We start from the raw sequence: 15,493 nt of genomic DNA, 5'->3' as shown, positions 1-15,493 counted from the left end.
TGCTTAAGTGGTAATTCACAAAGAACATGTTTTTGGATGGAGGAATTTAATGGAAAAAAACACATTTAACATGTTTGTATGGAAAAGCAACGGAAAAGCAGCACATAATTCGGTATGAATGGCCCCTGATACTTTCACTGTACGTCGACGGAAATGTTAGGAGAAACATCTGAGACAAAGTTGATACTTAAATGAAGAGCTTCATTAAATCTAACGAGCTATGAAAGAGTAGCTCAGGTACTCTTCCTTTCGTTTCCTCCATGAATGGCAGTGGAATAAGACGTGATCTGTTCTCCCGGACTTCACCATAAAGAGAGAGATGGGGGTTTTCCTGCAGCTGGGTTAATAGTGTTTCAAAGTGCGTCTGGTCTCTCTGACTGAGTTTGACTGTCAGTCTGTAGGGGGTGCGGGTTTCGCCCTATCGGGGGACCCTCGGACTGAGACGTTTATCTGTGCGCTGCATTGACGGAGCCCCCCTTCCTCGCAGCTAAGGCAAACAGCGCTCTGACATGTTTAGACTGAGAGACAAAGCACAGGTCTGTGGCAGGACCGCTGCTGTCTCCCACGTGGCATGGACTTTCTCTCAGGCCAGGGCAAATTTGATTATGGGATATTTAAGCATGATGGAAAATGGGAAACAAGCAGTTCTTCTTTTTTCGGTTTTGGTAAGTCTACACCTCACATAGCTTAACCACCCACCTCACAACCCCCTCCTCCTCCTAACACTCGACATTCGTCAGCATCAGTACAAGTTTGTTTCAGAGCGCTGAATTAAAAGCGACTTTTTGGAGGAGTTCACGCAATGACATCGTAAGCTGAAACATTTGGAAAAAGAGAGGTAGTGGAACGGCGCGGTGCTGATAGCTGCTTTGCAGAACAACCGTTTTCTCTGGAACTCGGTGGCAATGAGACAAACCATGATGATTGCTCGTGACCTGTCTAGCTCGCTCTGTCTCGCCCCTTCGAAATTAGCCAATTCATCATCGCCACGCTCGCAAGAAACGTCTGTCATTAAGTGCAAAAACGGTGTGTTTGTCATTTGTGGATCTGTGTTTTCGAGCTCCAGCCAGGCAGGGGAAAATGATGGATGGCATCCCAGAGACCAGCACAGCACGGATATATCTGGCAGTCAGATTATGATGAGAGAATTACTGCAATCGACTCCCAGGGTGAAAATAGCTAATCCGATATTTTGGGAGTTCTAGTTAGATGTCATACTGTAGTTGTCTCCATTTCACAAGGACATAAAAACTCATCACCAGCGGCCATTACACATTTTTCAAGGATTTCCAAAATGTGGAGCCACATTTTTGTTTGTGAAATAAATCCGTTTGATGTAGTCACACATTGCAGAGACTGTTTGCAAATTCATCCACACAGTTTATGAAATTTAAACTCCAGAAATGGGTCATTTACATATTGTGTCAAAGCAACTTTACAGTATTAAATAGGAAAATAGTGGGTCAATAATGCAAAATGATGATAGTAAATATTACATTTTCAGTTAAAGGCAGTTCATCGTTGAATTCAGTGATGTCATCATCCAGCACAGTTCAGTTTAAATCGTATCTGTGCAATCAAGTCGACGATATCGCTGGTAAAGATCTCCAACTAAGCAAGCCAGAGGCGACAGCGGCAAGGAACCGAAACTCGGACAGAATGGAGAAAAAACCTTGGGAGAAACCAGGCTCAGTTGGGGGGCCAGTTCTCCTCTGACCAGACGAAACCAGTAGTTCAATTCCAGGCTGCAGCAAAGTCAGATTGTGCAGAAGAATCATCTGTTTCCTGTGGTCTTGTCCTGGGGGCCGGCTCATTCTAAAACAATTGCATTTTGTTGCTGTTTTCCAGTATAATATCTAAGTATCTTAAATGTACATGAGGAAAAAATGGATATAATAAGATAAAAAATCAGATTATATGAAAACATAGTTTATATATGACAAAAATAGTGACTGTGACCTTACATATAAGCAAAGATTTTGCATTCAAAACCAAGGCATTCAAATTGTTGTTTTTACTCATTTTATTTGCATATCTTAGCTAGTAAAAACAGATGTTGTTAACATGTAGGGATGGTAAAGGTACAGTAGTAAAATCAGCCTGTTGAATTCAAAGCATCAAAACAATGATGAAAATAGATATGTAAATCTAAATGAGTGCTGTGATTACAGGCCAGAGCTGACGCAGGAGGATCAGCCTCAGAGTCACACCTCAAAACTGGCGGAGGAAGATGAGGAGATGGAGGGAGATGATGAAGATGAGGAAGGCTCGTTGACAGAAAAGTCCCAGGATGAGACGGGCTCTCCCGTCACTGTGGTGCAGGGCACTTATGACGAGGATGAGGATCCGACCCCTCTCCCTATGTCTTACGAACACACGCGCAGGTCAGCAAAACACATCGGTCTCTTTACTTGAGAAAGGCTTAAACAGGGCAACACGACCTAAATGAACATTCAACTATCATACAAGCAAAATATACCAATTAAAATCCTACCTTTCTATTATTTGTGATTTTATAGACGTGAACATGCAGATCTTATAGTCAACATGATATAACATTTTTCCAATTCATTTTACGGCAACATACAATTAAAAAAATTAAAACCCTTATAAATCATACAGAATAAGTTTTTTTTGAGAAAATAAAAATGCACAAAGTTTCCCTGTTAGGGTTAGGGTTAGGTGTAGTGTTGGTGTAGGGCCATACAATATACAGTTTGTACAGTATAAAAACCATTACACCTATGGGATGAACCCACTTTTCACAAAAACAAATGTGTGTGTGTGTGTGTGTGTGTGTGTGTGTGTGTGTGTGTGTGTGAGAGAGAGAGAGAGAGAATTAGATATTTCTTTCAAACAAAACAAAACAAAACAAAACAAAAATAATTATTCCAATTATAAACTCATAACTTTACATTTTTAAGAATGCAAAAAGGATTCAGTTTTGATTGAGTGTTCATTTAAGTTTAGAAGTTGTAGAGGACAAAAATGTACCATATATGTATTGCACAAACATCATTACCAAGCAACAGAAGCACACTACAGCTCTGTTCCAAAACCTGCACAGGTGCACTTACAGTGAAGAAAAGCCTGTTCCTGAAGGCATAACCATCTTTCACAAAGCAGGCAATCCCAGAATGCCGAGTTTCTGCCATGTTTAATGTCCCAAATCAATTCACTTAGAATGCTTCTGTAGAGGGCACAAGGAAGTTCCCTAAGTAGACAGCAAGGCATCTCACCAGATTGTGGAACAGAGTGTCTGTGTAACTGCTCGATATGACCCACTGTAACCTTCAGATGTTGTTGAACAGATATCCATTGTTTCCCATGGTGTTTGCCACTGTGATCCCTCATTGTCTGTCAGTCCTCTTGAAACAACTAACTCAACTAATCAGCAACTAGTCATCTATCACTATACATGTGTGTTAAATCACTGAAACTCAAAAAAAAACTTCAGAGGCCAGTTCTATTGCATTTCTGTTCTCTCCCTCACTGTCCTTTCCTGGGAATATCATTGCTGCTGGAATACCACCGGCATCTAAATTATTGCTTTGTGGCATATTTTATTCAAAAGCTAGTTTTTCCCAGCATCTGTTTAATTCTGCATGGACGGAGACAGACAGAGTTGTTGACCATGAATGTCACCAAAGCTGTGTCCATTTGTTTTGTGCTTTCATCCGCTAGTGTGATGACTGTTTATATTTTTCATGTCCTGCCACCATCTCATCCAGTGCATGCTCCTCAAATGCATCCAGTTCCAATATTTAGATTGCGGATGTTGGGCTAACTGAGGGTCCCTCCCCTATCCACACCCCTCCCTATTCTGGTACAGGTGTATTGAGGAGGAAGCAGGCCTATTAGATCTGGAACCTCTGGCTGGTTTCCCCAAAGGCCTGGAGTTCCATAAGCCTGGCGCGGAGCCCTATGACATTAAAGACATTTTTAGCACCTCGGTAGAGTCGGAGGCACTGAAAGAAACACTTTTCAGGCAGGCTAAAACCCAGGTATGTGAATGTACCTGCTCCAGAGAGCTGCTACTAGGCCGTGAGCCCATATATGCTCTAGTCACGCAACCATCAAGAGAAGGAAAGAGAATCAAAAACCATCTCATGAATATACAAACATAAATAATAATAAAGTACATAATACTAATCATTTTGTCTTTACAAATAAAATAAATTAAATTACATATTTTTAGAATAAGTGTAATACAAGTTTACAAGTATATACTATAATGAACAATAAAAGATAAAGTTATATTAGTGTATTTACATTTTGTTTACACAAACACTAAATATGTAACAATCTGTTATTATTCATGCATAAATGTTTTTGAGTTAAGGTTACTTTTTGAACATGTAAAATGTAAAATTTTTGTATAAAAAGTTTGGGAATTCCTGCTTGGAAATATTCGATGCGTGATTTTTTTTTTTTTTTTTTTTTTTTTTTTTATGTTCAACATTGATAAAAATACTAATTGAATGGCATTAACATAACTAACACTATTATCTTTCTGTATCATTTCCTCATATTTATAACTTTAAACTGTCTTCTGGTCTCAACATTTCATGTGAACTCGTTACATGTCTTATATGTGTTTATCTAATATATGGTTGTCCTTTAATATTGTGTATCGACAGTACAATATCTGCTTTTGAATCCCTCATTATGTTTTAAGAATTCACATCCATTTGTTTTTTTAAATAATTTCTAGTTTATTTGACATTGTCTATAAATCCAAGCGCTGTTATTTGGTTTTCTGTTGAGCACTGAATAAGCAGCTCAAAATAAAATGTGCGTGTATTTGGAACTAATAAATAATGACTGATAAATAATGTCTGTTTATGAGTACAGCTTCTGAAATGTCTTCCTTTTCTCCATCCAGGCTTATGCAATGATGCTCTCTCTGTCTGAGAACACCAATCTGCATTCATCCTCCCAGAACTCCTTGGATGCCTGGCTCAACATGGGAGGTGGGCCGTCGGAGACAAGCTCCTTTCACCCCCTCAACAACATCTGAGAACACCAACAAGACAAAAGAGAGATGGAGGGAGAAAGGAGGAGAGGGCAGGAGACCAACATGAAGATGCATCAAAAAGAGCTTGTAAAGACCAGCAATGCTACAGTAGATGAACCACCACTATGCGCTTGAGGAGGAGAACGTACCGTTGAGTGAAATAGATAACAGACAGGGGAGTTTTTTTACACATCATAAAAACACGAGTGAACTCACCGAATCCCAAACATACAGCATCTTTCCTGTCTGCAACTAGCCACTATAGTGATGTTCTCTCCTCATCAGCTGATTCAAGAGGGAGCCATGCATTCGAATGACTCTGAAATCACCTCTCCACCTCATTTTCAATGATATGCATTTCATAGAGACTGCTCTCTAGTCAAGGGTCTTCTTTGAGAAGCCCAAAAAGGCTTGAGCGGACAGAATAGTTTCTTCAACTGGAGATTTGAACCGTTTTTACTCAGCATTCCATTCTCATGTTGATTTTCTACAGCACTGTACCAAGGTTTCCTTTCTATTAACTCGTAGCCGAAGTCTTACATCAATTTTCAAAGGCATTAGAAGCATATAAGTCTACCCCACAACTAGCATGCCAACTTCCACCAAGGCTGAATACAATTTGTAAGTCACTGTCTCAAAAAGTTAATGCTGGAAGTCACTGAGAAACCTCTGAGACTTGTGTTGGGCTACGTGATTTTGCCTCGTCCCCAGCCGGATCTTCATACGATAAATCACTCAGCATGGTTGCTTATGTGTATAGCATCACAGTCATTGTAATTATTGTTGTTATAGTAAGTGTTTTTAGCTGTACACAACCTTTAGTCCCAACTGAAAGTTTGTTTAAGTTAAATTATTATCCAGTGGGGCAATTGGAAATATTTTCTTTTTCTTGCATTCAGTAATATTATGATTTTAATTTTTTCTATGTGATTTGTTCTTCAGTAAACAGTATTGTTTCTTTTTGAGCACATCTGTGCTTAAATGTTGATATAATTATTTCGTGAAGGACCAAATTTGTACAATATTGTTGTATGATGGACAGACTGAGTTAACTGTTGGTAGCAGTGAGTGTTGTGTGCCAAAACCCTCTTTTATTTGACAATCATTTCTTTACCAACTTTTTCCCCCTCTGTTGTTGCTATTTACATTGATGAGTGTGTGTCTTTTATTTATTACGTGTTTTTTTTTATTAATGAAGAATAATGAAGAAAAAAATAATTTACCCACTCATTTGAAGGGATGAAATTACTGTAATATCATGGAAATTAAGAACTGTTCAAGCTCTTCATTGAATGGAAGCCCGTTTCCGCCACTGAATAAAAATAAAATGGTTATTGCGACTTTTTAATCTCACAATTCAGACTTTTTTCACAGAATTATGAGATATAAACTTGCAATTACAAGTTATAAAGTCAGAATTGTGAGATATAAGGTCAACTCGCAATTCTTTTTTCTCATAATTCTGACTTTATTTCTCAGAATTGCAAGTTTATATCTCATAATTATGGCTTTTTAACTCACAGTTGTGAGTTTATATCATGCAATTATGAGAAAAAAGTCAGAATTGTGAGATAAAAAGTCACAGTTACCTTTTTAATTTTTTATTCATTGGCAGAAATTGCCTTCCATATAGTAGAGATGAGAGTTGCCAAAATCTGAATTACAGATTCTTTCTGTTATGAGCACATAATCATGAAGTCTGGTTTAAGATGCATCTGTTCAACCATTTAGAAAAGTTGGCACTGCTTGATTTAAGAAAAAAAAAAACTATTTTTGACTAAAATATCAGGAAACTCAATAGAGGGGCATTACATGTTGATATTTTTACACATTTTATAGCACAGAGTCAAACATGAAGAAAATGGATCAACAGTATATCGCATGTTTTCAATATCCCATTTGCTAGTCCTAAATATCATATCAAATTCTACATAATTCAAATACATAATATAATTTAACGTTCACAAGAGCGTTGAGGTTTCTGAGAGATGCCCAAGTCCATGAAAACACATGCGAGTCCTCATCCAACTACTTAACTGTGAAGCCAGCGAATGAATCGTAAACAGCTGAATGCATATCATGAATGTGTAGAGTAGATTTAATATGTAGGTTATGAGTCAGACTTCCTCAGAAAGTTACCTTCTCTGGATTGAATGTCTTTTTAGTCAGGAATTCATACTCTCCTCGCTTCTTTTTGGATGTTTAAAGACTTCTCTAAGTGGAATCTGCACTTAAATCAAACGCACCCATCTGCCTAGTTCATACTTTACATCTTAGCTCTTTCTTAGTACTGATTTGAATGAATTTTTCTAAGCAAGGCTGGTTTTAACAAGCACTTTAACAACCTTTAACAAGGTTTTAACTCTTGGATCAAACAGGCATTTTTATCAGATGCTTTTCAATACAAAAGCAAGAACATTCAAGCATTGCTAGAAGAACTTGCTGGTTTTGAACTTGGATTATTCTGTTTTCGCTGCGAACACAAACCAAAAAAGATGGACTTGACTGGCCTTTCACAGGGAATCAATCTGCTTGATATCGCTGTGTAAAAACATGCAGCAGTGTCTTATTTCAATATACTACCAGGTGGTGCACTGTGTAATCTTACCTATTTCATACCGTCTTTCCTTACTATATCATTTACTCAAACAATTGAGTAAAAAAGCCCATTAGGATTGCTGGGGACGTAATGGAATTAAGAGTATGGAGAAGTCATGTCACATACTACTGTACTTAACAAGCGCTGTAGGTGAAGAAATTGACCCACACTGTTAAAATCATCTTGGACAAATGGTCAAAAAATGAACAAATCATGATGTCTTTGGCCCAATGTTACATTGCAAACAAACCTATCATTTCAAAAACTATTGATAATGTGGTTTCTCTAAAAAATTGTATAGTATTTCCAAAAAATAAAAATGACTTTGATATGTCAGAAAATTAATTTTGAACTTGGGTTTGAAAATAGATGGTGCTTGTTTCATTTGGATATGAGTTGTATATTGCTTCTGTTATGTTTATTAAAAATATTGTGCATGACTTGTGTTTAGAGGTCATAATGGTGTCCATTTGTTAAATCTGTATCTTAAATTAAAAAGAAAAAAAAAAAACTTGTAGATGCACTTATTGTACATGTGGTTAGGTTAGTAGGTTTGACGTTAAGTCCTGTCACTGCCTTAAATACTATGTGCAGATGGTTATTGAACTGAACAATTTGCTTGTTGGAGAGAAATAATGACAAAATTTAAGGATTGTAAAATATTACTGAAAATTCTGAAGTTCTTTTTGATGCTTGTGATTACTGAATATGTACTTTAGAGCAATTTCATGGAAAATACATGATTCTGATGTTAATTCTGTAGAATAGATATGTATACCAAATGTAATCTTTCCAATGCTATGAAGAATTTATACATGAAATTGATATGCAATAAAAACCTGTGTGCTTTTTATATGAATGCTGCTGTTTTTTTTATTCATTGGGTTAATGTACTGCAGATATATGTGTCAATGAGGATGCCAGTTTTTTGCTAATAAAGCGTCTAGTTAATAGTGAGAATTGAACCTTAAAATAAAGTGTTACCAAAAAATTACAACGCTGATTTACAATATTTGCATATAAGTTTAGCTCTTAATAATAAAGTCATTAATGCTATATTATATATCAAGCATCATCATCCTGTTCATTTATCTTCATTTATTATCTTCCTTTCTCTTTGGAGTGTTACAAGCTCTTGGTGCATAAAGAAGATCTGTACAGTCGTGGCCAAAAGTTTGAGAATTACATAAATATTAGTTTTCAAAAAGTTTGCTGCTAAACTGCTTTTAGATCTTTGTCTCAGTTGTTTCTGTGATGTACTGAAATATAATTACAAGCACTTCATACGTTTCAAAGGCTTTTATCGACAATTACATGACATTTATGCAAAGAGTCAGTATTTGCAGTGTTGGCCCTTCTTTTTCAGGACCTCTGCAATTCGACTGGGCATGCTCTCAATCAACTTCTGGGCCAAATCCTGACTGATAGCAACCCATTCTTTCATAATCCCTTCTTGGAGTTTGTCAGAATTAGTGGGTTTTTGATTGTCCGTCCGCCTCTTGAGGATTGACCACAAGTTCTCAATGTGATTAAGATCTGGGGAGTTTCCAGGCCATGGACCCAAAATTTCAACATTCTGGTCCCCAAGCCACTTAGTTATCACTTTTGCCTTATGGCACGGTGCTCCATCGTGCTGGAAAATGCATTGTTCCTCACCAAACTGTTGTTGAATTGTTGGAAGAAGTTGCTGTTGGAGGGTGTTTTGGTACCATTCTTTATTAACGGCTGTGTTTTTGGGCAGAATTGTGAGTGAGCACACTCCCTTGGATGAGAAGCAACCCCACACATGAATGGTGTCAGGATGCTTTACTGTTGGCATGACACAGGACTGATGGTAGCGCTCAACTTTTCTTCTCCGGACAAGCCTTTTTCCAGATGCCCCAAACAATCGGAAAGGGGCTTCATCGGAGAATATGACTTTGCCCCAGTCCTCAGCAGTCCATTCACTATACTTTCTGCAGAAGATCAATCTGTCCCTGATGTTTTTTTTGGAGAGAAGCATGGCTGGACTGGCCATTGGGCATACCGGGCATTTGCCCGGTGGGCCGACGTGCTTTTTGGGCCGATATCTCATACTCATACTTTTTTTTTTTTTTTTTTTTTTTTTTTAAACGGCCCATAAAATTTGTACATCGGCGGCCCATTCGTTTTGTTTTGTTTTGCTTAATTGGCGGCGCTGGGTTTGTGCCGGTGTAATGCATTGGTCAAAGTCAGTGTTAGTTTTTTTTTCTGACAGACCAGCCCATGAAACACGTAGATCAGCGGCCCATTGGCTCTTTTCTTGATTGACACTGGGCTGGCCCAATCACAACTTTAAACGAGTGAGCGAGCGGCAGCAGTGTCAGTGTGTATCTGTAAAAAAAAGATGGAGAAGAAACGCAAGGAATGTGCAGATAAATAGCGTGAAAAAATAGAACCAGGCCCTTAAAGCAGACACTGTAAACTGTGTCAAAATATATGTTTTCTGACCTTCATCAGCTCCTGTGGCAGATGATGATAGTGAGGACGGAAGATCAGGAGAGAGATGAGAAAGTGTAGAGCCTGCCGTAAGCATAACTACTTTCAAAACACTTAGGCCATGTCATGAGTGTGTTGTGTCTATGTATATGTCATGATTACTTGGACTTGGATCTTAACAGAGTGTAGATTATTTCCACATCTGCATAGTTGACGATTACCGCAATTCACTAGAAATTTAATAAGAGGCGTTTGTAAACCATGTTTTCCGCCAAAATAAAAGCTTGATGCAGTTTGCGTCAAAATAAAAGATCATGTGCTTATCTCTTTCAAGTATAGAAATTGGTACAACTAATTAAGAAAGTTTCCTTTATTTTTTTGTGCATTTGTTTTACAAAATATTGTATTACTGTCATTGGATTAATATTATAACTATTATTATGTATAGGTGTAATGTAAATAGACACTGTAACTAAAAGAGGTTTAAATTTTTCTTTGTTTAATTTGCACACTGAATATGGGTTGGAGCTTTTAATTTTGAACTCTCAAAGTGCATCAGATTAATGAATTTAACATTAAAATGCACAAAATTTTCTCACGGGGGGCATGCCCCCGAACCCCCCTAGAAGGACCGAGGACACACCACCATAGTTTTAACAAAAATCCTGTAAGAAACACTGGTATTGCTATGACAGAGCCGCTTATAGCTTGTTTTAGGATTCACCGCTGTGGAATATAGTTCAACTGTATTAATAAATATAAAATTTTGACTTATCTCATCTGTTAACTCTCACTCGTTCCTATACTCACTCATTACATGGCATTAGTGGTTTTAATGAATAGGAGTTGGTATGCATATAATTAAGGGCGTGCAAAGATGGGTGGTGTTTATGATCATATAGTGGGCCGGTCTGGGCAAAAATGCCCGGGCCGATTTTTTGTCCCAGTCCAGCCCTGGAGAGAAGTGGCTTCTTTGCTGCCCTTCTTGACACCAGGCCATCTTCCAGAAGTCTTGGCCTTACTGTGCGTGCAGATGCGCTCACACCTGCCTGCTGCCATTCCTGAGCAAGCTCTGCACTGGTGGCACTCCGATCCGGCAGCTGAATCATCTTTAGGAGACGATCCTGGCGCTTGCTGGACTTTCTTGGACACCCTGAAGCCTTCTTTACAAGAATTTAACCTCTTTCCTTGAAGTTCTTGATGATCCTATAAATTGTTGATTTAGGTGCAATCTTAGTAGCCACAATATCCTTGCCTGTGAAGCCATTTTTATGCAACACAATGATGGCTGCACGCGTTTCTTTGCAGGTCACCATGGTTTCAAGCATCACCCTCCTTTTAACATGTCAAGTCTGCCATTCTAACCCAATCAGCCTGACATAATGATCTCCAGCCTTGTGCTCGTCAACAATCTCACCTGAGTTAACAAGATGATTACTGAAATGATCTCAGCAGGTCCTTTAATGACAGCAATGAAATGCAGTGGAAAGGTTTTTTTGGGATTAAGTTAATTTTCATGGCAAAGAAGGACTATGCAATTCATCTGATCACTCTTCATAACATTCTGGAGTATATGCAAATTGCTATTATAATAACTTAAGCAGCAACTTTTCCAATTTCCAATATTTATGTAATTCTCAAAACTTTTGGCCATGACTGTAGAGTTTCAAAGACTAAAGTCTCAAATACAAAGAGATTTTCTTCATAAAAGTTAACAGTCAACCACACCTCCCTAAAATGGCTCGTTCAAACACGCCCCTACATCTCTACATCACTATGTGGGCATAACACCGCCCAAATGTTCAGGTAAAGAAAGAAAGCATTAATTTTATTTTGTCTGTTGCCACTGCTGCCATGTCGTTGCTGTGTGTTTCGTTGTGAAAGCGAAACTACTTTGTTTGGTCTTCCAAAAGAGGACACAGCTAAAAATCAGTGGTTAAGCGCATTTTATGGAGGATGATGACTGTTTCCTGAACCAGTAGCCTGCAATGCATCTGCAGCACATCGGTTGTTTCTATAAAGTGGGGCAGTTCAAACTTTGCAAGTCTGGCTCTTCTGACTCACATCTTGTAAGTACATTATTTATATTTAAATAATTTGTCAATGATGATTCAAACGCTAGTTTTGAGCAGTGTATAGTAGACTTGTTTGTTGTTTCTCAGATTACAAATGCAGACATGGTTTCATGTTTACACAGCACAATACGCAACGCATAAAAAGACAGCATAAGTCATTATAATCAGTAATTATATCCCCACTGGATGCAACAAATGCCTCGTTTGTAATGGGTTTTATTTGTTTTGTCTCGTCTAGTGATGTCCGGATCATGAACAAATCATTCTATTTAACCAGATCTTCTTAGTGAACTGGTCAAACCAGTTCACCAAATCGAACTGAATCGTTTGAAATGGTTCGTGTCTCCAGTATGCACTAATCTACAAATTACTTAAATTATTTGGTTTATAAACGTGTTTTACGCTCTCTCTGACGTGAAATAAACCAATATCCCGCGTTATACAGTTACTCCTAACAGTACATTGACTGAACTGCTAAAAGAGAACCGATGATGGGATGTGCACAAGCAGAGCAGCTGGACTGAGTCTCGTGCTGCTGGTCTGGGAGATGGCATATGTTGAGAGAGTTAACACTTCCGTCACACTTCCGCTTGAGACATTCGGCCAATCATAACGCACTGGATACCTGGCCGATCAGAGAACATATCGCTTTTTCAGGTCGAGATGACAAGATGACCCCTGTAGAAGAGACACTGGCTAGCTATCTCTCTATGGGTGAGACATCCTCTCTTAAGACTCCCTCCTTGCCATCCAAGCCCCTTCAGGATACATCTTGCTTGAATGGCAGGGCATATGCAGCAGCATGTCAGGCTGTTGCTTCATTGTACACAATGGTGGTGCTCCAGGCATATCAGGTTGACCTGCTGAAAGACTGGAAGGCGGGGGCCTTCCTCCCCATGAGGTAGCCGAGTTGCACTGCACCACGGATCTCGCTCTCCATGCTACTAAGAAAGCCACCTTTGCTATGGGCAGGTCCATGGTGGTTATGTTAGTAATGGAGAGACATCTGTGGGTATCGGTTTCACCTTCAGAACTTTTTGGTACCTCCGTTGAGACGGTGGTTGAGAAGTTAAGGTAGGCGAAAGTAGGCAAAGGTGCGCTCAGCAGCCTTCAAATGCTTTATTCCACGAAGTTCTAGGTCTGAGCCCAAACAACACAGGGGTCCTGGTCCATCTCGGTCTGAGGATCAGAGAGGGGCAAAGAAGGCTAGTGTTGCAGCTCACACTCCTCCCCCGCCTGTGGTTAGGGGTTGGAGGAATCGCGTGTCAGAGGGAGGTAGGCAAGACCTAAGGGAAGTGATCGAGACAAGGAGTCAGCACTTTCGTCTGGATCAGAGTGATACTTGAGTATCTACTCATTTCCTTTAGGGATTTTACATCTGCCCTTATCTTCCCCTTCCTAATTCCCTTATAACCACCATCTCTTCACCTGACCGAAGTTAGGTGGGAACTTCCTGCATTGCAATCTCTTATACTGACCCCCCACCGACTGAGCATGGTTTAATTTACATTTACATTTAATCATTTAGCAGACGCTTTTATCCAAAGTGACTTACAAATGAGAACAATAGAAGCAATCAGACCAACAAGAGAACAACAACAGTATACAAGTGCCACGACAAGTCTCAGTTAGTCTAGTACATAACACGTAGCCAGGTTTTTTTTTTTGAAGAATATGATAAACAAGAAAAAAAAAAGGTAAGTGCTAGTATTAGCTGGTTAAGTGCTGGCGAAAAAGATGAGTTTTAGATGTTTTTTGAAAATGAGTAAAGACTCAGCTGTTCTAACTGAGATTGGGAGGACATTCCACCAGCTGGGCACAGTCCAGAAAAAAGGTCAAGTGACAGTGATTTTGAACCGCTTTGGGATGGCACCACAAGGCGTCATTCACTTGCAGAGCAAACTTATGGAGGGCACATAAGATTGAATTTGAGACTTTAGGTATGTTGGTGCCATGCCAGTGGTCATCTTGTAGGCAAGCATCAGTACCTTGAATTTAATGCGAGCAGCTACTGGTAGCCAGTGCACCCTGATGAGGAAAGGAGTAACGTGAGCTTTTTTTGGCTCACTGAAGACAACCCTCGCTGCTGCTGCCTGGATCAGCTGCAGAGGCTTGATAGTACATGCAGGAAGGCCCTCCAGGAGAGCATTACAATAGTCCAGTCTGGAGAGAACAAGAGTTTGGACAAGAAGTTGGGTGGCTTGCTCTGACAGGAAGGGTCTAATCTTCCTAATGTTGTATAAGGCAAATCTGCAGGACTTGGTTGTTGTAGCAATATGGTCTGTGAAGCTTAACTGATGATCCATCACAACTCCTAGGTTTCTGGCTGTCCTGGAAGGAGTTATGGTTGACGAACCCAGCTGTATAGAGAATTTGTGATGAACGATGGGTTAGCTGGAACCACCAGCAGTTCTGTCTTAGTAAGGTTGAGCTGAAGGTGATGGTCATTCATCCAGCTAGAAATGTCACTCAGACAGGCTGAAATGCGAGCAACTACCGTCGGGTCATCTGGTTGGAATGAGAAGTAGAGTTGAGTGTCATCGGAGTAGCAGTGATAAGAAAAGCCATGCTTCTGAATGACAGATCCTAATGATGTCATGTAGATGGAGAAGAGAAGTGGTCCAAGTACTGAGCCTTGAGGAACCCCAGTAGCAAGTTGTTGTGACTTAGAAAATTCACTGCTCCAAGACACCCTGAAGGATCTATCAGAGAGGTAGGACTTAAACCACAAGAGTGTGGTTCCAGAGACGTGAACAGGAGAATCTGGTGATTTACGGTGCCAAAAGCAGCAGACAGGTCCAGCAGGATGAGTACTGAGGATTTTGAAGCTGCTCGCAGTCGCAGGGCTTCAGTAACCGAGAGCAAGGCAGTTTCAGTTGAGTGACCGCTTTTGAAGCCAGATTGGTTGCTGTCCAGGATGTTGTTCTGTACAAGGAACATGGAGGTGGTTGAACAAAGCTCACTTAAGTGTCTTTGCAATGAATGGAAGAAGGGATACCGGTCTGTGGTTTTCTTGAAGTGCTTGATATAGAGGTGGTTTCTTAAGCAGTGGGCTTACCAGAGCCTTATTAAATGCTGAGGGATATGGAGTTGATAATGTGAGTAAGTGAAGGTATGACTGAAGAAGAAATTGCTTGAATGAGGTGAGTGGGGATCAGATCAAGTGGACAAGTAGTAGGATGATTGGATGATTGGACAGGATAAGTAAAGGTCCATCTCTGAGAGTGGAGAGAAGGAGGAGAGAGAGTGTGCATTAATCGTTGTAAAGTTATCCTCAGTCTGCGGTGTGGAGAATTGGTCACTGATGGTTCTTGTCTTATTTGTGAAGAAAACTGCAAAGTCGTC

At 39.5% G+C, this 15,493-nt stretch overlaps 1 protein-coding gene across 7 annotated transcripts in view; it reads left to right on the top strand.

The window, feature by feature from the left end:
- The window catches only part of LOC132115339 (histone-lysine N-methyltransferase PRDM16-like), a 211,278-nt gene extending 206,118 nt beyond the window's left edge, over positions 1–5,160 (top strand). For 6 of the 7 annotated variants that reach the window (XM_059523761.1, XM_059523758.1, XM_059523756.1 and 3 more), the window contains 3 exons: positions 2,172–2,384; positions 3,833–4,004; positions 4,886–5,160. In XM_059523761.1, the coding sequence (XP_059379744.1) occupies positions 2,172–2,384; positions 3,833–4,004; positions 4,886–5,020 (520 nt within the window). In that variant the 3' untranslated portion in view covers positions 5,021–5,160. The remainder of the gene's footprint in view (positions 1–2,171; positions 2,385–3,832; positions 4,005–4,885) is intronic. The other variant, XM_059523759.1, reaches the window with a different exon arrangement.
- Positions 5,161–15,493: the final 10,333 nt, after the last annotated feature.

Source organism: Carassius carassius, chromosome 34, assembly GCF_963082965.1.
Source record: "Carassius carassius chromosome 34, fCarCar2.1, whole genome shotgun sequence".
Lineage (NCBI taxonomy): Eukaryota > Metazoa > Chordata > Actinopteri > Cypriniformes > Cyprinidae > Carassius > Carassius carassius.
This window is presented reverse-complemented; position numbering and strand designations above follow the sequence as displayed.